We start from the raw sequence: 26,918 nt of genomic DNA on the forward strand, positions 1-26,918 counted from the left end.
GGTTTGCTAAGAAAGAATTGATCTGTATTTTTTTTTTTTTTCGAGGTTCTATCAAGTATGGTTGAACTCTACTCCCTTTCTCCTAAAGCTGTGATCTATACCAGATCTTGTGTTGATCTTTTAGTGATTAATTCACAATGGGAATCCCAATTTGGGTTGAACATAGAGGTGTATCATCATCGGGGCAAAATAGGAATTTACAGGTACAAAATACAAATACAAATTTTGGGGTTGTATCCAACATATAACAATGTGTAAGCTTGATGTAAAGTATAACTACAAACTACCTAGCGCTCTGCTAGGGTTTATCGTTGGCCTCCTCCTTTGACAAAATTCTCAAACCTTTCACATCTCAATGGTCATGGCCAATGCTAGCCTTGTGGCTAACTCTCTATTCCTTTTTGCTGCTTTCAATCTGGCACTTGGGGTTCTGCCTTGGACGGGGCTGCCTAGGGGTGCTGGTTGGGTCATGGTTGATATGAGGCCGAGCTCCAAGGGAGTGGAACTATATTGGTTTACGGCGGATCAGCGAGTATGGATCTTGGATCGCTGTCGATCGGTTGGCATCGGTGATGGGAGTTTTGATGGTGTTGAATCAGATCCACAAACTGGCATTCTCTTTGATGGCGACTTTGAGAGAAGTGGTGGTGTTGCTTGCTAGGCCGATGTTGGTGGACGAATCGCACCGACGTTGCCGGAGAAGAGGGCAGATCTGCTTACCCCCGACCCGGGTACTCTAGTGGCAGGGACGATGGGATGGCTCTGCTTTTCGGAGAAGATTACCTTTGACGGTGTTGTTGCTTGGTGCAACGATGGGCTTTACCACGTAGGTGGTGGTGGTGGTGGCATGTTGGTTGGCGGTGACGGTGTGCCGGTCCGGTGGGGTGGATCCTGTGGGGTGCCCTTAGCAATTTCTGCTTGGGCCCTCTGTGGTTCACTCTGTTTTGTGGGTTCTATGCAAGGCTGGATTTGGGTGGGCTGCGCATTCTGGTTTAGGATTTAAGCTGCCTTTGTTAAGGGTTTAGGGAGTGGATGGTGATTCGTCACCTTTCACTCCTGTTATTGTTTAATTTTTGTTTGGGTCGCAAAAACCAGAGCCTTAGTTGGAATCATTTTATGTAAGCTTCGAGGTTTCTAGGTTTTTGTTAGAATAAAGGTGCGTGAATTTTCTAAAAGGTGGATATACTCAGGATTTGTTGGGGTTTTATTCTGCTAGAATAGGATTTCAGGAGGTTCTAAGGAACGATTCTTTCTGTCGACCTCATAAAGATGTTTCGTTTTTGTACTGCTTGCTAAATATTAATGAATGGGCTGACCTACTTTCCATAAAAAAATAAATAAATAAAAAATAAAAACATATAAAAAGTTTTTTTTTTATGCAAATAAAAAGTTTTTTTTTTTTATGCAAATAAAACTTTTTGTGCAAATAAAAAGTTTTATTTATTTATTTATTTATTTTATTATTATTATTTTTTATGAAAGCAAATTGGCAAACGCAGAGCGTATGCCAAGAGGCTATAAGTAATAGTTATAATAAAAAATCAAGCATAACTATATACCTCAAGTCTTTAACAAACATTGTTCATTCAAATTTCACAAGACTAGGTAATCTTAGAGGTGCATGAAATACATTTTTCCCCCCTTTTACCTCTTCTTTTGTTCAAAATGGGCATGCAAAAACCATGTGACCTGATTTAACACAACATAAAAATAGAGGCCCAGGCATGTGCATATACAGAATATGATAGTTCTATGGACTTCAAATAAATTTCAGCTTCACAAAACAATTCCAAGGAGAACTACAGAGCATTAGGTCTTTGATGTGACATCATTCCTACTGATCATCTAGAAGACGGATTGACGGAATGCAAGTATTTTGTCTTCTCTTGACGACTTGTAAGATAATAAACAAAATATTCTTGCACACTATCTACAAGTAAAGTAGCAATTACATAACGCTTTCCTAGCTCAGGCTCGCCTCCAGTTTGAAATCAAACACAGAACCTTCTTCTTGACTTTGAAAGCATCAACTACCAAACAAACAGAAACCCAGTACGCCTCGTGTCGCGGCATGATAGGTTACACTCTCATAGAAAACTACTAGAAGAGACATTGTTTCAAACCCACATGTAAAGCCATAAATGAATCTTTCATCATCCTAATATTCTTTGTATATCCACGCGTTTTAATTACGGCCGCCATGTCTGAAATATCTATAAGACTGCGTATAACCATCTATTTTCTCAGCCCTCTGTATCTTCTTCCTACGTTAGAAACCTTACTATCAAGCAAAGTTATAAAACACTCGCAATCTTAAGCCTATCATTTCACTTCAATCCATTTTCTTGCCAGATTAATCTTAAGCTAGTCATACCATGAGTCACTACAACCAGCATCACCAGGCTGCAGGTAAATTACTGCCTTGATTTAATGTCTGTTTATCTAATTTAGTTGGTTAGTTTGATCCATATTACTTAAGTTGTATGTTAAAGTAAATTGATTGGGATGATAACGCTAATTGGTGTTTAGTTTGGAGCAATTACTCTGTTTTAACTCAAACAGTAAGTACTTTCTAGTCTCAAAAGATAGAACATCATGGATTTTTTTCACTTCTAATTAATGATAAAGAATTAAAGATTAGCCATAAAACTAGTATGCATCAAAAAAGTACTTACAAGTTGATTGTTTCATAAATAATTAATTTGTTCAACATTAATTTTGGTGTACTAATCGAATTTCAGGAGTATATCCACCACCACCAACCTCATACCCTCCACCCCCAGCTGGGGCATATCCTCCTCCAGGGCACGCTTATCCTCCGCCACCAGTTCAAGGATACAATCAAGGTCCTTATGTTGTTCCACCACCAGTTTCATACCCCATGAAAAATAATGGACCAGCTGAGGGATACCCCCAAGGTCCTCAACAATCAGCTCCCTATAGGCACAAGGGCAAAGGCGGCGGATTTTGGACCGGATGGTAAGCATTTTCGACACTTGAATCAATCATTGTCCATTGATGCTTCAACAAGATACATAGAAATAATATTTGCTTATATACTTACAAATTATGATTTTTGTGTTGCAGTTGTTCTGCCATGTTTTGCTGCTGCCTCTGCGATTTGTGCTGCTTGCCTTGCTCAATCTTTTAATTGTTCGCAGGGTTGTAAATTCATTTGTATCGGATTCATGCCGCTGTCTCAATAACGTTCCCTCATATTTATGTTGATCCCTTTTCATACAGTGAGATCTTATCTTGTGTGTAAAATCCTGTCATAACTAAAAGATAATATGTTGCATATATAATATACTTTGCCAATCACGGTAATACTTTATCTGGGTTACACTCCGATCATCACAAGAATGACGCTAGACATGTACAAGGCAAAAGCTGATTGGTTTTTTTTTTTTTTTTTTTTTTTTTTTTTTTTTTTTTTTTTAAAGGGGTTTGGAACCCAGCCTAGCTGGGAGGCTCAGCCCCACGCCCGGTTCCATTTATTATATTAATATTAGGGTTGTGCATTGGGGGGGACATAAAACCTGAACCCCGAGCTACATAGAAACAGTTACATTGATCCTCGTAAAGAATGTCCTGAATGATTACAGGCATCTCATCTAACCACAAATCATCAATATCACACCCACTAGCAAGGTGAGCAAGCCTATCCGCTACACCATTTGCTTCACGGTAAATATGTCGAACTCTAACTGATTGAAAAGTACACAAATACTCTTTACAATCATCTAAAACTCGACTCACCTCAGAGAAATTTTTCTCTTCACTGTTGAGAGCAGCAATCAGAATGGCAGAGTCACTTTCAATATCAATGTCAGTCTAGCCTTGGTGAATACCAAGAAGTAAACCAGCTCTACACGCCTCCGTTTCCATATTAAGGATCGAGTGTGCATGTAAAAAAGGCTTAGCCAACGCAGCAATACCCATACCAGTTTCATTCCTAACTACTACTCCAATACCTCCACTCCCATCTTCAGCTCGAAAAGCCCCATCCACATTAATTTTCAGACGACCACTAGGAGGATTTTTCCATTTGGTCTGAGGTCTCCTCTGCTTCCTCACCGTCTTCGGATGGTATTTCTGGAAATCTTCTAACAGTTTACTAGTCCATTGAATCATGTTCATAGGTTGAAAACTTGCACCCTTCCAGATTAAATTATTACGCTCCGTCCAAATTGCCCATAAGCTCATGAAGAAAAAGTCACATTGATCAACAGTTAGACTATCCATCATATCCAACACCCAATCACGTAAACAATTAGCCGGGTGGGCCTTTGCATGCACTCTAAGAGGACCAAGGAACCAAAACCCATGCAAAGCATAACATGACTTGAATAAATGCATACCAGTTTCTAATTCCTCCATGCAAAACATGCAATGGTGATCCACCAAATTAACTCTACGTTGCCATAAAACCTCTTTAGTAGGTACAATGTTCTTCAACAACCACCAAACAAATAATCTCACCTTGGGAGGAATTCTGGCACCCTAGACTTTATGCCAATATTTGTGACTCACTGCTCCAGCCTCGTCAGAAGAAGTAGATGCTCGGTTCTTGTGACTCATTGCAGCATTGTACACATGATACCCTTTGCGCACCTGATACATGCCTTTCTTGTCGTAATGCCAAATCAACTGATCACCACCTCCACGAATGCTGAGAGGGATAGAAGCCATCCTCTCCACTTCACCCTCTATAAATAATTCTTTCATAAAATCTGTAGCCCAAGTCTTTGAATCAAAATCAATCAAATCAGACACCACTAGATCCTCCATTCCCTCCATGATAGGTGAGTAAGGCCGGAAAGAATGTGGAGTAGGTACGCAAGGGTCGTTCCACACAGATATATTACAGCCGCTACCAACTTGGTATCGCAACCCCAACTTAAAGACGTCACGGCCTGAAATAATGCTACGCCAGGAGTAGGATTCACCACCTTTCAGCTTTGCCTCTAAAAAAGAACAATGTGGGAAATACTTGGCTTTAAGCAGCTTGGCAATAATAGAATCTGGCTGAGTTAGAAGACACCAGCCTTGCTTTGCAAGCAAAGCCAAATTAAAAAAGTGCATGTTTGTTTACTATCGCAATCATGATAATAAGGCAAAACAGATCGAAAATAAATCCATGAGAATTGGTAAACGCTACCAATGGAAATCATATGTATTCTAGTAATTTTTTGTTTTTTTACAAGAAGGAAGATTCCATTAATCCATGACTAGAACCGCACCATATATACATTAGCTATTTATAAACCTGCGAGGATGCGACCTAAATAAGTGGCCAAATAGTTAAAACGAAAACTATTATCATTCACAAGTACAATGAAACTCGTTTAATAACCTTACTAACTAAAACCTAGTCTTGCCACACTTAAAAGTTAAAACTAACTGTTTATTTTAGTGAGAGAAGCTCCTGCTTCTCTCTTACCCAGGCTCTCCCTTCTCTGCAGCAACCTTTTCTTCCCCAAATTTTCCTCACCCATGTGGTGATTCCTCATCCTCTGTGGTGATTCCTCACCCAAGTGGTGTTTTGATTTCCTTGTTTTCCTCTTCTTTTGCATCTGATTTTGTCCTCACTGTAAATCTGCTTTTAGATCTTAGATTTGAATCTCTAAGATTTATTCTCAGTTTTGTTCTCATGGTCATTCTCAGTTTTTGTTCTGCCTTTGCTCCTCAAGACGTCCAAACCGGGAACAGATCTTCTTCTTCTTGTCTACCTTGCTCTGTGTCACAAGCCGCACTTAAGAGTAGTGCTATCATGACACTTTGTAAGGGAGATGCCGAGAGGGGCGAACCTTGAGGTGAGGAGATGCTGAGAGGGGCGAACCTTGAGGCAAGGAGATGCCGAGAGGGGCGAGCCTTGGAAGACCAAGGGCGAGCTTGCAGATAAAGTGAGGATGAGTGGCGTTGTCGTAATTAAGTAGAAGTTCGGGTTCGAGGTACTTCGGCTTGGAATTTGGGAAAACTCAAAACACAAGAAATGTCCGAGACGTCGAAACAAGTTCAACGCACTTGACGGCATGTCATTTGGATTTTCTGTGAATTAGTTATGGACAATTAGTCTCCTCGGCTATTTTGATGTTTCCTCCTGCCACGTTCATGTAAGCAAGATATGCTCTATAGGGGGAGACATGGTGTCAAGCTCTCCACCACCCCCAGTGCTGGCCTTCATAGGGCACTAAGTGAGCTTCTCCAGGGCACCTGTGGGGGCCTAGGGGATCGGGCATGTGTCGTCAGAAAGGGGCGGCATATGTTTCCACAAGTCAGGATGTCTCGTGGACGGTATTGGCCGAAAGGCCGATATTGCGGGTTGACGTCAGGACGAGGTTCGGATGAGGGCGATCCTTATGCCATCAGCATTAGACAAACATGTGGGCTTACGGAAGATATGTCGGGACCTCGTGGTGCTCATTGGCCACGGAGCAAGCGATGTGGGCATGTGTTAGGGTTCGACCTTGCCCAAAGCAAAGTGATGCCAGCAAGCACGGGAGGGGTGACCCCGTGCTAGACTGAAGGAAGCTTTAGAGGGGCATCAATGATGAGTTGCTCACTCAAGCGGCGTGCCAACAAGCAAGATGGTATGTCATCTTGAGGATTGGCCTATGGGCTAGAACATGCCTTGGAGCCATGACAGTCATCAAGAAGAGAACATGGTAGCCTTGTTAGATGGGAAAGGCCACAAGGCCTCGATGGCTTGTCAGGCTGGTACTCAAGGCTTGAGTAGACAGGCAAGTGTTACCCATGAGTCGAGTGGGCTGTTTAAGTGACGCCCATGAGGTGAAGTATGAGGGCATGTGTTGCCCAAGAGCCAAGTGGGTTGCACAAGAGATACTCAAGAGGCAAGATACGACGACAGGTGGTGTCCACGAGAAGAGTGAGTTGCACAAGTGGTGCTCATGAGGTGCAGGATGAAAACAAGTGTTGCCTATGAATTCATAGGGTTGTGCCAGTGATGCCACAAGACGAAGTAAGTGGACACGTGCTGTCAAGTAAGGTGCGTAAGTGATGCGCACAAGGTTAAAGTACGCGGGCATGGATTGCCCTTGAGCTGAAGATTGAGTGGGTCGCATAAGTGATGCCCATGAAGTGAAATATGCAAGACATGTGTTGTCTTGGAGCTGAGTGGGTGGTGCGAGAGATGCCCACGAAGTGAGGAAGGTGTGCAAGCTACTAATGAATGACTCAAGGAAGAAGTGTGAATGCCAACTTAGTCTCGGTACACGGTCATGCTACTTGCTATCGACGTGCGGGATGCACGCGGGTCAGTAATGGGTTGACGCAAGCCGGGATGACATGAAAGCCTATCGGTTGGGCGAGTGTCCTGTAAGACGATCATGACACAAGGAAGCAATCGGTTAGTCACAAGATGTGAGACTCATGCGGGAGTAGCTTTCGTTGGTAAACCTCAACAAGTAAGAGGATGATGTCGAAGGGGGGTCAAGTTGACAAGAGAAGCACACAGAAAGAAAAAGAAAAATGGAGTATCAAAAAAGTAAGGAAGATAGGCTGGCCTTGGTTCAGAGGAACCTTGGCGCCTCACGGCCTAATTCCGCTGCGTATAAATTCGGCCCATGATACTTTGCCATAGAAGAGTTCCACCTCCTCTGCAACCACCTCTTTAGATCTCAGCTTTCTTTGGTAAGATCTATCTTGGTTTGGTTGTTGTTATTCTTTTATGCGAGATCTTCTCGTAATCGGTCAATTGGAGATTGTACGGCGGCTCTGTCCTCCTTACCTCTGCCGACCACCCTTGATTACCATCCCTTGCTCATGACTTCCGTCGGAGCTCCGGAGTCGGATCTGCTATGGTGGCTGCAAGTTGGAGATGAAGAAGAAGCTTTGATTAAGATTTGGGTTTTTTTGGGCTGCTTTGGCCTTTTTGTTTTCGGCTGTTTTCTTTCTTGTATGTTGATTTCTATGGTCTTGCTTGTTCTGGCAGATGACCATGTGGATCATGCTTTGCAGACTTCGTCTGTATTGGGCTGTGTCCCTTGTACTGTTGTTTGGCTTTGAGCCTTGTTAATTATGCTAGCTTTCGACCAAAAAAAAAAAAAAGATGTATATGTTGTAGAGAAACTGAATTGGAGAGAAATTTGCTGTGTATTCTCATTGATAATAGGGGCCTCTTTATATAGAGGATTACAATGCATAGAATCTCAATCATACAAGGAAAGTAATTCTACATTGATTAGGATTCTAGATCCTTCTAATTAAATCCTATTACCACTAGGTCAAGTAACCTAGAGTTTGGGCTAAACACAAATTAGGTTTTCCTTGAACACTCCCCCTTGTGTTGCCCAAATGCGGTGCTTCTCTCGTTGCCTCATTAAAAACCTTGCCGAGTAACAAAAACCCAGTGGGACAAAAATAACCTCAGTCGAAGGGGAAAAAGAGCACAACACACCCTTCACAATTCGAGACGAACATGTAGACATTTCCCCCTGATGACTACGATCATGGGAGTTCAGATAACTTCCGCAAGCCAATTCTTGCCACATGTTTCTCGAATGTGGATTTGGGCAATGACTTAGTAAACAAGTCTGCCACATTGTCCTCAGATCGAACTTGGTTCACTTTGATCTTGAGGAGCTTCTGTTGTTGCTGATTGTAGAAGAATTTAGGCGATATATGCTTGGTATTGTCGCCTTTAATGTAGCCTTGCTTCATTTGTTCAATGCAAGCAGCATTATCCTCATAAATGCTCGTTGGCTCATTTGTGGTAGACTTCAAACCACAATTGCTTCGAACATGCGTAACTATGGATCGAAGCCATATACATTCACGAACTGCTTCGTGAAGAGCAATAATCTCTACATGATTCGAAGAAGTAGCGACTAAGGTCTGTTTTGTAGACCTCCAAGATATCGCGGTCTTTCCCATGGTGAAAACATAACCAGTTTGGGAGCGACCTTTGTGTGGGTCAGAGAGGTACCCAGCATCAGCAAAACCTTCCAAAACACTTATATCATTTTGGGTTGGGGATAGGGAACGCGGTCCACCATGTGTGGCGTTCCTGGCACTTGATGGGTCCGAATCCATCATCTCTCTATAGGGATAGAACAAGCCCATATCGATCGTACCACTTAGGTATCGAAAGATATCTTTAACACCAGTCCAATGGCGTCGTGTTGGCGCAGAGCTATATCTAGCTAGCAAGTTCACTGCGAATGAGATATCCGGTCTTGTGCATTGTGCCAAGTACAATAATGCGCCTATTGCACTTAGGTAGGGCACTTCCGCCTCTAGCACATCTTCATCCTCATCTTTTGGACGAAAGTGATCCTTCTTTGGATCAAGACTACGGACGACCATTGGGGTGCTTGAAGGCTTAATCTTATCAGTGTTGAAACGCCTAAGCATCTTTTGGGTATAAGCTGATTGATGAATCAGTATACCATCTCTACGGTGCTCAAGTTCCAAACCGAGGCAAAACCGTGTTTTCCCAAGATCTTTCATCTCAAACTCGGATTTCAAGTGTTCAGCGGTTTCCCTTAACTCTTTAAGGGTGCCAATTATGTTCATGTCATCAACATAAACCGCTACTATTGCAAATCCGGAACTTGTCCTTTTTATGAACACACATGGGCATAGTTCATTGTTGACATATCCCTTTCCAATCAAGTAGTCACTTAGACGGTTATACCACATCCGTCCGGATTGTTTCAATCCATATAGTGAGCGTTTTAATCTAATCGCAAACGCGCTCCGTGGTTTAGAGTCACTTGATTTGGGTAATTGAATTCCGTCTGGAATCTTCATGTATATCTCTGTATCTAGATCCCCATATAGATACGTAGTAACCACATCCATAAGCTGCATATTCAGTTTTTCGGAAACTACCAAACTGACAAGGTAGCGGAACGTAATGACGTCCATTACGGGAGAATAGGTCTCCTCGTAGTCGATTCCAGGGCGTTGTGAGAAACCTTGCGCCACAAGGCGAGCTTTGTACCTTACAATCTCGTTTTTCTCATTACGCTTTCTAACGAATACCCATTTATGGCCAACAGGTTTGGTGTTGGGCGGTATTGGCACAATTGGTCCGAATACCTTTCTTTTCGCTAGAGAATCAAGTTCTGCCTGGATCGCATCTTTCCATTTTGACCAATCGGCTCTACGTTGGCATTCATCAACGGAGCGTGGTTCGATATCATCGGTCTCAATAATCTCACGTGCCACTGAATACGCGAATACATCATTAATGATGATGGAGTTTCTTTCCCACGTCCCATGTACACTAGTGTAATTAACAGAGATCTCTACGTTCTCAGGGATAGGTTCTGATATTGAGGCGTCCCCCAATGATGTCTCATGGACATAACCATAATCTGGAACATTCTCATGAGACGGATTTTGAGTATCGATGATCAGAGGATTTGTTTGTGCCTCATTCGCCTTCTTTCTAGGGCGAGTATCCTTCGAACCAATTGGTCTACCGCGCTTTCTTGCGGGACCTGCGGCCATAGATGCCACATCATTGCCATGTTGGGCAATGGCGCCATCTCCTGGTGTGACAGGAGTGGCGTGATGTCCAGTATTTGAGACATCGATCCTTGCAGGCACGTTTGCAGCAGGTATGTGCGATCTCGTCACTTTGGCAACATCAGAAAACGCATCAGGCAGAGTGTCTGCTACGTTCTGGAGCTCGATTATTCTTCGCACTTCAAGTTCGGACTGTGCGGTACGGGGATCGAGATGAGACATAGTGGGGACAGACCACGACAATTCCTGTCGTTCCTGTTGAACATCTGTGTTCTTATCTCCCCCTAACGACGGGAAGACTGTCTCATCAAAGTGACAATCCGCAAATCTAGCGGTAAAGAGATCGCATGTCAAGGGTTCAAGGTAGCGGACGATCATTGGAGATTCATATCCAACATAAATGCCCATTCATCGTTGTGGACCCATCTTAGTACGCTGTGGCGGCGTAATAGGCACATAAATAGCACACCCAAAAATGCGTAAGTGCGAGATATCAGGCTCGTACCCAGTCACTAGCTGTAACGCAGAGTAAGATTGAGTGGCAGTGGGTCGTAGACGAATGAGCGTCGCTGCATGCAATATTGCATATCCCCAAGCAGAAACAGGGAGATTGGTGCGCATAACCAATGTCCGTGCTATCATCTGTAGTCGTTTGATAGCGGCTTCGGCGAGACCATTTTGGGTATGAACATGGGGAACTGGATGCTCTACATCAATCCCCAGTGACATGCAATAGTCATCGAATGTTTTCGATGTAAATTCCCCAGCATTATCAAGTCGAATCGACTTAATAGGGTGGTCCGGGTAGTGAGCCCGTAGACGGATAATCTGGGCGAGGAGTTTTGCATAAGCAGCATTCCGAGTGGACAGTAATGCGACATGTGACCAGCGTGTCGACGCATCAACCAATACCATAAAGTATTTAAAAGGTCCGCATGATGGTTGAATTGGTCCACAGATATCCCCTTGGATTCTTTGTAAGAACGGAATAAGTATTTTGGGATCCTTTGCGTAGGACGGTCTCGGTCCTAATTTTCCGAAGGAACAGGCTTTGCAGAAAGAGCGAGGGGCCTTAGAAGCAACCAATGAGGATTTTGGTTGGGCCTGAGCGTCCGTAGCGCTATTAGAAGCAAAGTGTGTGACTACATCTCCCATCATGGCGTTAGAGCCATGGAAAGTGGTGTGTGTAGCGTCATGGCTACTAGGAGGAACAACCATGGCGTCATCACATGGGACATGGGCGGACTTGTGGCGCCCCAAGACAGCTGCAGTGCCAGATGCTGCAATGGTTGCGGTCTTGCTAAGTCCTGGAATCAATTTTCGATTCTTGCTTCTTCTCACTCTGAAGAATGGATGTCCGTGTGAAGTCTTTAGTATACGGAGCATCATATCACGACCAGGATGTCCTAGTCGGTCATGCCAAAGCCAATATGTGTCTGAATCCAAGAGATCTTCTCTTATGATATTATTGGATTCAATAGGTCGAATTGTAGTGACGTAAAGTCCACTAGATTGATACATAAGCTTCTCTAAGATGCGCTTTCTTCCGCAATCATTAGAGGTAATGCAAAGGAATTCTATTCCGTTCTCACTATGCGTTTCCGCATGGAATCCGTTGGCTCTAATATCTTTAAAACTCAATAAGGTCCTATTTGCCTTAGGAGCGTAGAGAGCTTCAGTGACGTTAATCAAGGTGCCATTAGGCAAAAGGAATTGGGCCATTCCATGTCCTTGAACTAAACTTGATGGCCCAGCCATCGTAGTCACAGATGAATATGTAGGCAACATCTCTAAGAATAGTTGCCTATGTCGTAGAATGGTGTGCGTAGTCGCACTATCCGCAAGACATTGAAGTTCATCCATTCCTAAAAGAAAAAGCTCGTAATTAAAAAGGAGTCATAAAGAAAAGAACTCAACTTTTATTAATAAGCCAAACGGAATTACATCATCGTTTCTCATAACCAAAGTAAACCTAATCCAATAAACTCAAAAGTAATATGGCAATTGCCTACATCTCTTGGAAAATAAAAAGACTTAATCAAAATCGCCAGTTTCTGGTTCTTGATCCTTGTAGTCTTCCACCCTTAGATCGAGATCTCCATCTTGATCTTCTTGTTCCATGTAATGTGCCTCCCTTGCTTCACGATACATCTTGTATGCGTTTGCAACATTCTGGGATGCAGTACACTTCTTTGCCCAATGTCCATTTAATCCACATCTGAGACAAGCATCATTATGGTCAGATTCCCTTGATCGAGACGCTCTGGGGGCGTTTGGTAGACGGTTATTATCTTTGGTGGCGTTACCACCATAACCGGAGGCTTGGCCTCTCTCTCTCTTCACACGTTTACCTCCACGGTTCCGTGAACGCCTATCTTGGCGATTTCCTTCCTCCTTAGGGCGAGAATATGGACCAGAACGTCCAGAATTATCCCTACTCTTAGGGTTTCGCTCCTTGCGGCCTCCCTTGGGGGCGCGACTATAATTAGACTCCGGAATTGACTTGGTTCCCACGGGTCTAGAGTTATAGTTCTTCACAAGTATGTTGTCGTGCTTTTCAGCTACATTCATGGCACCAATTAGCTCATGAAATCTTGTGATGCGTCTAGCATTGACATCAATCCGATAGTTTTTGGCTATCATCAACGCAGAGACGGGGAAGGTGGAGAGAGTCTTCTCGATCAACATCGTATCAGTGATGTCTTGTCCACAAAATTCCATCATAGACTTGATATGAAGTGCTTCCGAATTGTAGTCAAGTACAGACTTGAAATCACAGAAGCGAAGGCTATGCCATTTCACTTCTAAGTCTGGAAGCAGGGAATCACGGACGTTGCCAAAACGCTGCTCGAGTTCCACCCATAGTTTTCTTGGGTCTTCCTCATTAAGGTACTCATTTTGGAGCGCGTCATTCATGTGCCTTGTCATGAGAATGATGGCTTTTGCTTCATTAGCCTCTCTCGTAGCTCTATTTGCTTCAAAAGCAGCAGCTTGTTGAGGAGTAAGCACGTCCTGACTTGGCCCTTGGATCGTACTCAGGATCCCATCAGCCTTAAGATGCTGGCGCACATCACGGACCCACTTATGGTATCCTGCGCCTGTTGTCTCAAGTGGAGTGAAGCTCAACTTGTTCAGGTTACTCATCCTGAAAAACAACAAGAAAATAGGGTTAGTTTCGGAGCGAAAAAAGGCTACCACGAAAAACTATATAATTTCTGAGCGTAGTCGCTTCCAAGAAATTAGGGATTTTTCTGAGCGTAGTCGCTTCCAAGAAAATCCGGTTCCAAGAGGGGTTTTGGATTAGATCGAAACGACGATGTATGTGGTCGATCGTTTTCTTCTCAACAAACTCTAAGTTCGGAGGACTCTACAAGCTCCAAGCTTGGAGTGAGCACGAACCCCCCACAGTTCGGCTATTGGTCTCCCCTATGAAGAAGAAAGGGGGGTAGAAGAAGGGATGTTGGAAGTCCCCGAGAAAAGAAGAAGAAATTGAAAAAAAACTTCAAAAACGGGAACTTTTAGAAAAATTACCTTGAAAAATGGTCGGAAAAGTGGTCGCCGGGAAATTACTGTAGCGGCCGGAAAATACTGTAGCTGCCGGAGTTACTGTAGTTGCCCGGAAAGTCGCCGGAAAAGTCTCCGGAAGTTGGCCGGAAAGTCGCCGGATTTGGCCGGAAGTCGGCCGGAAAAGTCGCCGGCGGTGGTTGACCGGAGGGTTGACCGGCGTTGACTGTGGTTGACCGGACTGCTGACGTGGCACAGGTGGCTGACGTGGCTGCTGACTGGATGCCTACGTGGCTTGCTGACGTGGCAGGTTCCTTGGCTTGGCGGCTTGCGGCTTGGCGGCTATGCGGCTTGGCTTGCACGTGGGCTTCGATGGGCCTGCTGGCGGGCTTGGGCTGCAGGCGGGCTTGGGCTGCAAGCGGGCTTGGGCTGCACAGGTCCCCCCCTTTTTTTTTCTTTCTTTCTTTCTCTGCCGGTTCAGGTGTGGTGGTCTCAGGTGGCCGGTTCAGACGAATTTAGGCCGATTCCGGTGATGAATTTTCGTCTCCGGTGATCTGGGGTCCGGCTACAGCTGCTGGTGTAGTTTGGTAGCAGTTGGCTGGGAGGAAAGCGTCGAATCGGGCAGAGGGACTTTCGATATTTCCGGTGGCCGGTTCGGTGGTTTTCCGGCCGGTTCTGGGGATGGGGCCGCCGGTTTCGGACTCCTGGGGTTGAGATCTTCGAGTTTGGCCGCTGAGGTTTCTGGGATTTGAAGGCTACGAATTTAGGGTTTCAGGGTTAGGGCTCGTGCTGATAACGTGTTGTAGAGAAACTGAATTGGAGAGAAATTTGCTGTGTATTCTCATTGATAATAGGGGCCTCTTTATATAGAGGATTACAATGCATAGAATCTCAATCATACAAGGAAAGTAATTCTACATTGATTAGGATTCTAGATCCTTCTAATTAAATCCTATTACCACTAGGTCAAGTAACCTAGAGTTTGGGCTAAACACAAATTAGGTTTTCCTTGAATAGTATATTCAATATTCAATGCACTCAACAGTGGTATATCCGATACTTTTTGATAAATTGCAAAGAAAACAAATGATAGCTGTAGGCAAAGAGGCATAGGAGTAACCCCAACAAACTGACCACTACCCCCTAAACCATATAGGCCAAGTAATGAGTGAGGGGCATGCAATTTTGGAGCAGTGTAAGCACAAAACCCGACCCAATATAGGCCATATCCAAAGCCCAACTTCCCAAGCTTTGGGTTTTGGGGAGCCTAATCCATCAATTGTCCCAACCATGACGGGAACAATTCCTAATGGCCTGAGTTGGAAAAAGACCAATACCGACCACCAACAACATGTCTAGCAGCCGCGACTTTCTCTTCCTGTAGCCCATGTTACTATCCAACCATGGCCGACAATCCGAGCAAACTCTGATCGATCAAAGTAGAACGACAACCCAACAAATCGAGGCCCACGCGATCAGAGCTTTCTTTTCCACCATGTCATTGAATCCGGCAAGCAAGAGGCAACAAATTGCTCCCAGCGACCAGGAAATTGTTAACGACCAATGTCGTCATGGAAAAACTAACTTGTAAGAGCAAGTTCACCCGTTGGGTCACCAGGTCACCCACTATTCACTGTTTTTTAGTGTTAATTTCACCCTTTGAGTCACGAGCACAGTGTATTTCGTGCCCTGGGTCACCCTGTACAGTGTTTTGGGTCACCATGGTGACCTGCACAGTGTATTTCGTGCCCTGGGTCACGGGCACAGTGTATTTCTTGATCCAGAGAATGAAAATATACACAAAAAACAGTGAATAGTAGGTGACCCAACGAGTGAACTTGCTCTAACATCTAGGGTTTAAGGAGAGACGAAAAGCTCTGTTCCTCATAGTTTGCATGCAAATATCTATAATAAATTCTGATTTCCATATAGTTAGTAAATAACATAACAGAAAATAACATCATATTTGAAATTCAGCTATGTCATGGTCTTAAGAATTTATAGAGCATGATTGTTACAATGTGTCTAAACTTGTAGAACACTGAATATCAAATGATTTTTTTTTTTTTTATGAATTTGCTTGTTGACTTTAAAAAGAAAGAATTCATTAAAGATTCGGTATTCCATCAATAAGAACATATTCTAAAAATCATGTTATGTGAGGCTGTAATGAAGACTATTAAAATGAGAACTTCATGAGGATTTTCTAATCAACAGTTGTGAGACCCACTTTTCGATCACATTTTGACAAATTAACTATTAGATGTTTAAATATTTATCAATAGATTATTTCTGCAAATTTTCAGTCAAATTGAAAATTATTAAGGCATTCATAATCGTAATTTTTCATTTATAAACATGAAAAGTTCGGCATTTGACAGATTTAGTTCGTTTATTGATTTGATTTAATTTAATACCTTAACGATTAGCCATTTGAAATAAAATTTTCAAAAATGATCTACTCATGCGTATATAAACATATAAAGGTTGATTTGCCAAAGTTTAATAAAAAAGTGAGTCTCACAACTGTCGATTAAAAAGTCTTCATTTTCAAAGTCCTCATTAAAGCCTCTTACTTGCACCCCTCTAGAAGAGAAAAGTCGCAAACTGCAGAGTACTGTTTCAGTGTTTCTCCGTACCTTCCTCATCAGCTCCCATAATAAGCTTGAAATGAAGCAAGAACTTTCTTCTTTTACTCATACAACGTCAACTCAGCGGACTAATCTCCCTGATATTTGTTCTGTATCTACGCGTTTCAATTCATTATACATGTATGATATATTTTTCCAAGCTCTTTAAATTAAGCAGATACAAATACTCTGATTATCTCTCTAAACTTAGTTATCACTCATCAATTCAATCCATTTCTTCTGTCATATCGATCTTCGATTGGTGATACCATGAGTCACTCAACCCATAACCTCCAGGCTCCAGGTAAATATTACTAGCCCTAATGATGATTCAGTCTGTTTATATGATTTAGTTAGTTAGTTAATGCGATCCACTTGATATGTGAGTTAAAGTAATACTGTCACGAAATTTCTCATTACTGCATAATTTAAAGGTTGATAAAATCACTCTATAAACTCAAAACACAGTACATAAATAGGTTTTTTTCACTTCCAAGTTCCAACTATAAAATTTAGCAGTGAAACTAGTCTGCCTCAAAAAAGTGATTGCCATATTGTTCCAGACCTCGCTTCTTTTCTTCTTTTAATTTCTTCATGATCCAGTATATATATCATTGATTTTGGTGTACCAATTAATTAAATTCCAGGAGTACATGCACCACCAGCAGTTCAAAGATACAATCAAGGTCCTGAAGGTCGCCAACAATTAGCTGATCCCTTCCTTCATCACCGGCATGAAGGGGGATTCTGGACCGGATGGTAAGCATTTTCGTACTACCTTAACTAGTTTTTCTCGATTATTCTATTTGTTGATCAACTTATATATGCTTCAAGAAATTAAACATATATATAGAATCAATATTTGCTATTAGTTAGGTACTGATTTTTGTGTTGCAGTCGTGATGTCATGGTCTTCTGCTTCCTCTGCGATCCGTCGCTACTACGGAAATGGCTTACAAACTACGTGCTTGATCCACGACCAAAGAAAAGAACTGAGGATCTTCTTTGATCGATATCAAAGATGCCCGAATTTGTTTGAGTTTAGGTTTTGAAGACCTTTGTGTTTGATGTGTTGGAGTATTTGCTTGTTTGTTAAATTGTAAATTCAGGGGGGTGTATTCGATTCAGATTTTAAAATACTTTGTTTGAGTTTTTATAATCCATAAATTTACTTAATTCACGGATTGTTTAAATTCTATATGGACTCTAATTGATTCTAATGGATTGATTTACTAGTATTTGTTTAGATTTTACAAATCCTTATGATGTTTTTGATAGGTTAATTTTTTTCTTCTTCTTCTTTAATTAAGCAATGGATGTATGGATCCAACTATAATGCTATATCAATGACAAGAAAGTATGGCAATCTACCATTCTTTATGTTGTGTATAATGATATATGAACAATAAGAGAAAACTAACCAGCCAAATGTTACACAAAAAATAAAGTAGTAAACTAATGACATAATTTATTTCATATCTAATTTACAAAAGAATCATGTGTGTATGTATCATCTTAATAATATCATTGAAAGTGAGCTTCATTAACTAGAAGGATTAAGGATTCTAGAGCTATAGGGATAAAAATAAAATAAAAAATTATTAGATGAGAGCAGAGGAAGATATATAGTGGGAAAATAGGTCTAAGACAAAATGAATAAGTGTCAACTATTGAGACCTGCTTTTTATTTATTTATTTTTTTGGGTGAAGAGATTCTTCATTTTTTGAGTAAGAAAGAATCCTTCAAAATCTTTTGGGAAGTGGTTGGATTGTTTTTGAGTTTTGATATATATAAAAAGCACTATAAAATCCTCTAAAATCCAGCATTTAATGAAATCTTTAAAAATCCATATACTTTTGAATATCAGCAGATTTGAATGGATAATTTTAAATCTTAATTGAATACATCAAGATTTTAAAGGACTGTTTAAAATCTCAGTTGAATACCCATAGACTTCTAAAATACAAAAAATCTTGTAGACTCTTAATTGAATACACCCCCTCAATTGTGGATAATGACAGAACTTTTTTTTTTTTTAATCAAGAAGAAACTTCATTAATAATGAACTGGATACATTGAGTTTTGGCATCATCTCATACACAGAGATGGCCACTGGACTTCACACTAGAACTCCAAAATGACTGATTGACGGAGCCAAAAAGGCCATGACTCAACTACAGACTTAAACTTGCACTACAATTAAAAGGCAAAGACAATATGCGCAGGAGCAGTGAATCCTTGACACACAACTTTGTCAGCACTAACTCGCCACCCAGAGTCCTCCTAACCTGCCTTTGATCGACCAAGTCTACACTCGTTGTGACTTCGAACCCGACCAAAATGAAATGCCGGACCAGCAGACCTGAGACTAAATTAAACCCAAGACCATTGCCACCTTAATGTCAACACCGTCAATCCACAAATGCTCCAAATCGCCATCACTTTCGACCCGAGATCAAACAGGAACATTCCCACTAGAAGGCCAAGGATGATTGTCTATGCCAGTATGCCACCGCCAGACATTTTCGCCACCGCTGTTGACCTAACTCCAGAACAGGAACGACCTCAAGACCGCCAAATAGAAGATTGTCTATGCCAAAAATTGCAGTGCACCCGACCCAACAACTAAAACTTAAAATAAAACAAAAGAAACCAAACCCTAAAAATTAGTGATAACTGCCCACCAACAAGGGCCCAACAAACATTAAACCCGGCCCAACTGTATAATCACTGCAGCCCATTAGCGAGGCCAACAAACCTTGCACTAGACCCACCATCGTGGCATCACCAGTTCCGTCGCACTGCCTCCAGACCACCACCACCCTAGTCAGTCCACCGCCGGCGCTCTACCATCGTCGCCCCACGCACCAAGGTCTCCACCAAGGAGTCTTGGCAGAGAAAGCTGGAAAAGATCCCGTACAGCCCGGATCCGGGCTGCTCTCACGAGCAGGCCTTGATGTCGACCTCAACCACCACCCATCGAACGAAGGAGAACCCAACCCTTTAGCCACATCACCACCACCAAGCACCAGCCAAATTGCCCAGATAGGACCGCCCTCCATCATCACTCCGACTAGATCACCCGCGACCCAAACCAGATCAACCAATGGCAGCCACCATCCAAACCACATCCAACCACCACTAGCAGCCATCAAGCATCGAAACGACCCACTCACACGTCACTAACGAACGGCGAGAAAGAAAACAACCCGTCCGACGACAACGCCGCTAGGACGTGCCGCCGGACGAGCATAAGAGAAAGTTGGGGAAGTCCTAGCTAGGCGCGTGCGGCGCGTTCTAGGGTTGATATTTTGTCCATAGAAGACTCTTGACATGAAAAAAATTTAAATTTAAGTTGAGGTATAATTATATATTGGGGGCCTTTCACTAAGGGATTTTTTTTTTTTAACTAATTTGAGGGATCAATTATTAAACCAATATTTTGATCATATATCAATATTTCCACCGTTCAGTTTTAGGGTTTATATAACTAGATTACTTCTACAAATCTTCAGTTAAATTGGTGACCATAAAGATATTGAATTACATTAAATAAATAGATGAACCAAATCTGTCAAATCTAACCGTTCATGTTTATAATTGTAAATCAAAGTTTTCAATGCCTTAACGATTATCAAATTGGCTGAAAATTTACAGAATTGATCTACTCATATAAGTCTAACAACTGAACGAGTGGAGATGTTGGTAAGTGATCGAAAAGTTTGTCAAATAATCAATCCTTAAAATGGCCAAAAAAAAAAAAGGATTCATCACTAAAAGGGTCCTGATTATATATTTATATGTTCATGTATGTCGTGTGAACTTGCTCAACTCACTACTCGGGCTAACTCAATTTTCCTTTTGTCGACACTAATTTCCATAACTCGAGGCTTAAGACCATAGACTCATGTCGAATAGCCACGCCCGACCTTCAACTAAAATCTCGAGTTCATCAATACATTACTCTATTTATTTTTTAACCCAAACATGAGATTTTGATCCTCTAATCTGAGAATCAAACAACTACATATTATCGTGTTGTGTTTGAGTCGGACCCAATCATACAAACTTGAATAGCCAAACCCTGGTGACTATTGGGCCTTTTTTGTATGGGCCTCTACCTCAGACCCAAAAGAAACATGAGACCACTTCTATATATAAACCATAAACCTTCATCAAGGCCAGTCATTTGCGCGGCCAGAGAGTTAGGGTTTCCACGAAAATGGTGAAATTTCTGAAGCCAAACAAAGCAGTGCTCCTACTTCAGGGACGGTTCGCCGGAAGGAAGGCCGTAATCGTGAAGGCCTTCGACGAGGGGACGCGTGACCGGCCGTACGGGCACTGCTTGGTGGCCGGAATAGCCAAGTACCCGAGCAAGGTGATCCGGAAGGACTCGGCCAAGAAGACGGCCAAGAAGTCGAGGGTCAAGGCCTTCATCAAGCTCGTCAACTACCAGCACGTGATGCCCACGCGCTACAGCCTCGACGTCGACCTCAAGGAGGTGGCCACCGTCGACGCGTTGCACTCACGCGACAAGAAGGTCACGGCCGCCAAGGAGATCAAGGCCAGATTGGAGGATCGGTTCAAGAGTGGCAAGAATCGGTGGTTCTTTACCAAGCTTAGGTTTTGAGCATTTTGGGTCTTTCTGTTTTCAATTTCCTCGAATTGGGTTTTCTTTTTGTTTGTTATATCACAGCATTTTGTGTTCAATGCATTACTAAAAATTTTGAGGATCATTGATAGCATTTATGTTTAATTCTCTTTTCGAGCTTCATTTTCAATTTGTTTGATTTGTTTAGTGCAATCGTTATAAAGATCTCCATGCTCAATAGTGAAACAGGTGAAGATCACCATTGAACTCCATTTCGGTGCACTACTGAAAGTCTGAAACAATCCATCCATCCCGAGATAAGGGGCAAGTGCAAAACATTACTGAAACGATCCATCTCCATATACGATTACCAATTTACCATTGACCTTATCTCGTCATATATACATACAAAGGCACTTGCATTTCCAATCTTGAAGTTGGAGTAGGAATACGGAAGTTCAAAACAAGATTCCATGTACAAAGCTAGTAAACCACATGAATGACTATATACAGTGGGGTGTTCAAGATGATCATGAATGACTATACACAGACGAGTTTTCAAGATGATGCCGTGACTTTTTTCAGGCATCAACCGACACACTTAGAGCATTGAGCTCCACATGTTGCTTGCCCTCATTCTCAGGGTAAACAGTGACAGTTGCACGCGCCTCGGCTCCCTCTTGAGAAACAGATATGGAGCTCACCATAGGGTTTCCATCAGCAGTTATATTCTTGTGATTATCGCCTTGATCGTCTGCAATGATTTCCCACTCCTCTTTAAGAGATGTTACTTCGAGTCCTTTCTCTTTGTGCTTCTCCATTTCAAACGCAGTGGGTAGAACCACATAATCGTTTATAGGGTTGTAGTAAGGGTCATGGTCTGCTTTCAACCAGTGCTTCAGTATCCGGAATACATGATGCTCACAAAGGATTCCCCGATGCTCACCAGGAACTCCAACCCTGGCTTCTGCACGGAGCCCATCAGCCTGGAATTTGACGAAAAAGAGACAGCTTATAAAGATTGCCAGTACTATTGCAAACTTCTGCCAATTATTGAAAGAAATGTGAAGTGAAAGACTAGTTAACATTATGTTCAAGAGAGTAAACGAACCTTGGCTGATTCTGCTGGAACTGTCCCATCACCATCAACACATACATATGTAGGCTGATAACGCAAAAATATGTTAGGGTTTGAAAATATTAATCTCCATGTAAAATCACACAAGTACATTAACAACCCCAGTAGAAGATGATAACCTGAAAATATCGTAGTTGTTGTAGATCTGTGACAGGTGTTTGCTCATCTCCATAGCTGCACGGAAGTAAATTTGAGTTGGATTATCAAAACAAGCCACATGAAGCAACATATTATTAAGAGTATATTCAAGGATATTTCTGCCTTTATATTTCTCTAAAAACAGCAGTTATAACTTATAAGTGGCAGAAAAGCAGAAATTTATTCAAGGATATAAGGGAGGTATTACCAAACAGTATGCGGTGTCTCGAGATTGACCCCATATATATTGTAGAATTTAACTTGAGGAGGAACTTTAGCACGAGACATGATATCACGTGTTTCATTCGCCCATTTCAAGATTTCTGTATTATATGGTAGGGGAATATCCTCACCGTTATAATTGAACTGCAATTACAAATCAAGCACGGTAAGTTTCAAGTAAGCCATACAAGTTCATATTAAAAAGAAAATCAATTCAGAGCCATACTGGAAAGACTATATTTGTTGACTTTGTTAAGAAAAGAATAAAAAATCCGTCTAAAAGGAAAGAAGGCAATAATTTTTTTTTATTCAAGGCAATCAATTCTGGCAACAGTTGCATGGCAAGTTTCAACCTCAAATTACATTTTAAGAGGACACATAATAAACATGTGGTGCTTACTGTGTTACTTGAAAGAGCTTCCTTAAAAATATCCACACTATCTGCTAGGGGATAAGACTCGAGGATTATTTGAGAGTTCCCATCACCATGAAGCCTTTCTCTCCACATTTCCAGAAGTGGTTTATGTTCCCATTGAAAATCAAGACAAGCCATCAACTCATATATTGATGGGCATTCAATAAGCTGGAATATTGCAACAAACCTCATTAAGAAAATAATGGATGCAAAGAAGAAAAAAGTGCTTATGATCACATAATATAAAATAATCCACATGTATGTATCTCAGTGTCTATGCACCAACACGGTCTACTGCAAAAACAAATGGATTCATACCAGCTGATGAAAGCTCCATTTTGAAATGAAAAAATTTGATTCCCACCCATCAACAAATGACATTCCATTAAGAAAGGTAGATGTTACATATCCGGGTGCACCTGTAAGATAAAGTAAAGCCACATATTAACCATTTGCATTGAAGCTGTATAGATGGACTATGACCAACAAAAGCTTATAAATATTCGTATTCTAATTTGTTGACAATTCAAAGGAAAAAGAAAAGAAAAAGAAGATAAAGATATTGAAAACAATCAAAGATGATCCTGGCAAATTAGCTGCGAGTGCTTGAAATATATAAGTTGCCAAGAAATGCGAGAGCTGCCTCAAAATTTAACTAAGAAGATGACACGTCCTAGTCCTAGTCCTAGTCCTAGTCCTTCCCCCTCATACTCTTTGCAACAACCATTGCACTAACATAAACATATCTAGACATGAATGTCCCACTATTCTAAATGGAAAATTGTATTAAAAATTATAGCAAAGATTATTTCATCAATATGTAACTCTTCAAATCCACAGATTGTATCAGCTTATCATTGGTTGCAGTACAACAGTTGGTGTCCTTCAATCACTTACCCTGGAATGGTGCAGCAATTGCAATCCAATTCTTCACGTACTTCTCAAAAACCTATGAAACCATAGATTATAGCCAATGAAAAGGTTCATATACAAAGACATAAGACATTGGAAAGGAAGAGGCCAGCAATAATAGAAAAGACATCACAGTACTTAATACTCGAGACCTATCTGGAGGAGCCTTACATCACTATGCAAGCACATGAAACATTTTACAAGAAGACCCCCCATAGAATGACTTATGATGTTTATCTTTTTCCCTCCTGAAGCAGTGTATACTGCCTCCAACCTTGCAGCTAAGCGATCCAATGTCTCCTTCAACCTAAACAAATACAAAGCATGGCCACGTGAACAACTTCAACCACTGTGCATAAATCTTTGTTTTTGGCAGAAGCGGAACTTCATACAGAAAAAAGTCAAAACAAAGCAGATACCTGTTGCTTTGTCGAAAATCATATCCAAACCCAAAAAGTGTTTTCCCCTCTTGATAACCCCACTTGATGAGTTCAACAATCATGTCATGGAAATAATATACCGCTTCCTGTCCAAACACCTGCATGGAACAAGAGGTTAACAAAAAATTTTCACCTGTTCATCCTTTTTACTCCCATAAAGTAATCCAAGAACCATGAAAGAAGCTTTCCTATATAGAGTATAATTAAGTTATGAAGCATATTTAAAAGTATTTTTTTCACTATATGGCAAGTCCGTACAAACTGCCAATAAGTTTCTCTAATGTGTAAGTTGTCGACACAGTACTGCACCACAAAAGTTTGACATAATGAACCATTTCTTAAACAAACTTTGAAAGCCAAAATTTTCAGACAGCAAAAAAATTTCAAAATTTATGGATGGTATCATACTATCATGGGTCATCTGAGGGTAACAGCCAACGAGAATACTGAAGATTTCAAGATTTCAATTGGGACGTAAAAGAGCTTCATTTGGTGCAATAAAGAAAGCAAGCAAAAGGTGCCAGAATGAAATCTCTCAACATTGCTTCGTGAAAAGTAATGAAAGAATATGGGAGAACATTAAAGGAAACCAACATCAAACCCCATAATCAGGCCCCTACATGAAAAAGAAAACCAAAAATAGCCCCTTCAAGTAATTATTCTCCTTAAAAATGTAATGTAAAGTTAAAGCGGAAGACGTACCAAGTCAGGGTCCAAAGCATCAATTGCATAAAGTCCAGATCTGTCTTCAGGGACCACTATCTTTGTTTTTGGATCTAACGACTCGGTTTTACCTGTTTCACCAAGAAAAAGAAAAAAAGAGAGATAAAAATCAAAATCATCTTCTTTTGTTCATAGAAGCACAATCTAATCGAAAACAAGTTTCCTATATGCAAGTTAAGAGCTACATCATTACTGCCGCACACACGAATTGCCTGCAAATGGCATTGCCTTAAAAATTAAACCAACAGATTTTGCTATATGTCTTTCACAATTCACTCTTCTGCTTCTTCTTGTGTATTAAAATCGAAGTTTCAGATTACCAAACAGAGACAACCGAAAATTTACATCACAGATTAAACTTCCAGAGTCAAATTTCAGCTTCAAAAAAAAAACTAAATTAAACTTCAATGAAAGGAAAACGCATGCAATTCAGTCCTAAACATACTCATCGATTTTTCGAAATTTCAAAACTTTCTATTAACTTTATACCTGTAGAAGGATCGAAACGCGACCAAAGCTTGGTCCGAAACGCGTAGTCGGCACCGAGAATCCTTACCCAAACCCTCTCCTCTTTACCAGTCTCTTCGTCAACGGCGTTCAAGACGGAGCCGGCGATGCCGGGCACCAGCAGAACCGGGTCGAGATTCGGGTCGACGTAAGGCTGGGGCTTCCTGATCAGCTTCAACCAGAGCTCCAGCGATTGCACAATCTCGTCCAGAAGCACCGCCATTTTCGCCCAAAATGGAACCCTAGGCTAGGGGTTGCGAAGTTGACTGGGCTCGGATTGTGGGAGTTGAAGATGATCGGGTTTTGATGGAATTGGAGAGAAGTCGTGAAGCGAAAGGGGAAGGAGAAACAGAGCTAGGAAGCAATCAAGGACTGGTTTATTTGGAAGGAAGAAGATGATGACGACGACTCGGAAATAAGACAATTCTGGCTGGACTTTTTTTATTTTTTTTATTGGACAGCTTATAAGACCAAAAATAGGGGCATTGACAACTCTACCCCTTATCTAAACTAGTAGGGAAAAAAAAAAAAACTATTTTACCTGACTTTGTAAATTTATAAAATCAGTAAATTTTAGAGGGAGAAAATTGAAAAAGAGGAGTTGTAGAGCTGTTTAGCATGTTGAAAATGGGTTTTGAAGGAGTTAGGAGTTAGCGAAAAACTGAAACTAAATTAAACGGTTAGAAGTGCGTTCAACACTCATATTGAATAGCATGTTAAAATAAGTCATTTGTTACTTGCATGTTAGACTTTAAAAACTGAAGTTTTAATAAATTTTCATAGATTTTGGTACAATACTTGGCACGATTCAATTTACTCTTACAGCAAATACACACCGAGTCGTTACATAACATAAGAGGTTATTGTTTTTTTTGGTTATTACATAACATGCACTTTTATTCCTCCTCAAAAATGTTGGTGGAATATGTGCAATTTATGACTTTCAATCATGTTATTAATGAAGATGATTTAAATCAGGATGATTGCAGCGTATATAGTTAGAAGTTCAGCTCCAAAATAATTCTTATAAAATTTAAACCTCACTAGGCCTTGAAAAAAAAAAAAAAAACCTCGCCATGCTTCAAATGAAATTGCTTTTGCTACCGAAGAGAAGACACTAAACAAAGTAAATCACGAGGGTTATAATGGTAAATCACGAGGGCGCCAATAACATCTTTCCCACCAAAAGAAAATAACAGA

General features: G+C 41.3%; 4 protein-coding genes across 4 annotated transcripts; 2 read left to right on the forward strand and 2 right to left on the reverse strand.

Moving 5' to 3' along the window:
- Window positions 1-2,239: 2,239 nt before the first annotated feature.
- Window positions 2,240-3,305, forward strand: LOC112166247 (cysteine-rich and transmembrane domain-containing protein WIH2). Its single transcript, XM_024303041.2, has 3 exons — window positions 2,240-2,409; window positions 2,742-2,979; window positions 3,088-3,305. The coding sequence occupies exons 1-3, from the start codon at window positions 2,376-2,378 to the stop codon at window positions 3,149-3,151; spliced, it is 336 nt and encodes a 111-aa protein (XP_024158809.1). The 5' UTR covers window positions 2,240-2,375; the 3' UTR covers window positions 3,152-3,305.
- Window positions 3,306-3,834: 529 nt separating this feature from the next.
- On the reverse strand, window positions 3,835-5,085 carry LOC112203217. The gene is made up of 2 exons (XM_024344212.1): window positions 4,534-5,085; window positions 3,835-4,452 (listed from the first exon to the last, which is right to left on the reverse strand). Exons 1-2 carry the CDS (start codon window positions 5,083-5,085, stop codon window positions 3,835-3,837), a joined length of 1,170 nt encoding a protein of 389 aa, XP_024199980.1.
- Window positions 5,086-20,800: 15,715 nt separating this feature from the next.
- Window positions 20,801-21,391, forward strand: LOC112165246 (60S ribosomal protein L27-3). The gene has a single exon (XM_024301712.2). It carries the CDS (start codon window positions 20,855-20,857, stop codon window positions 21,260-21,262), a length of 408 nt encoding a protein of 135 aa, XP_024157480.1. The 5' UTR covers window positions 20,801-20,854; the 3' UTR covers window positions 21,263-21,391.
- Window positions 21,392-21,561: 170 nt separating this feature from the next.
- Window positions 21,562-26,158, reverse strand: LOC112165245 (lecithin-cholesterol acyltransferase-like 4). The gene is made up of 11 exons (XM_024301711.2): window positions 25,701-26,158; window positions 25,191-25,282; window positions 24,468-24,586; window positions 24,220-24,355; window positions 24,034-24,085; window positions 23,455-23,555; window positions 23,122-23,304; window positions 22,708-22,865; window positions 22,481-22,535; window positions 22,335-22,388; window positions 21,562-22,209 (listed from the first exon to the last, which is right to left on the reverse strand). Exons 1-11 carry the CDS (start codon window positions 25,939-25,941, stop codon window positions 21,805-21,807), a joined length of 1,596 nt encoding a protein of 531 aa, XP_024157479.1. The 5' UTR covers window positions 25,942-26,158; the 3' UTR covers window positions 21,562-21,804.
- Window positions 26,159-26,918: the final 760 nt, after the last annotated feature.

This window comes from Rosa chinensis, chromosome 5, assembly GCF_002994745.2.
Source record: "Rosa chinensis cultivar Old Blush chromosome 5, RchiOBHm-V2, whole genome shotgun sequence".
Classification (NCBI taxonomy): domain Eukaryota; kingdom Viridiplantae; phylum Streptophyta; class Magnoliopsida; order Rosales; family Rosaceae; genus Rosa; species Rosa chinensis.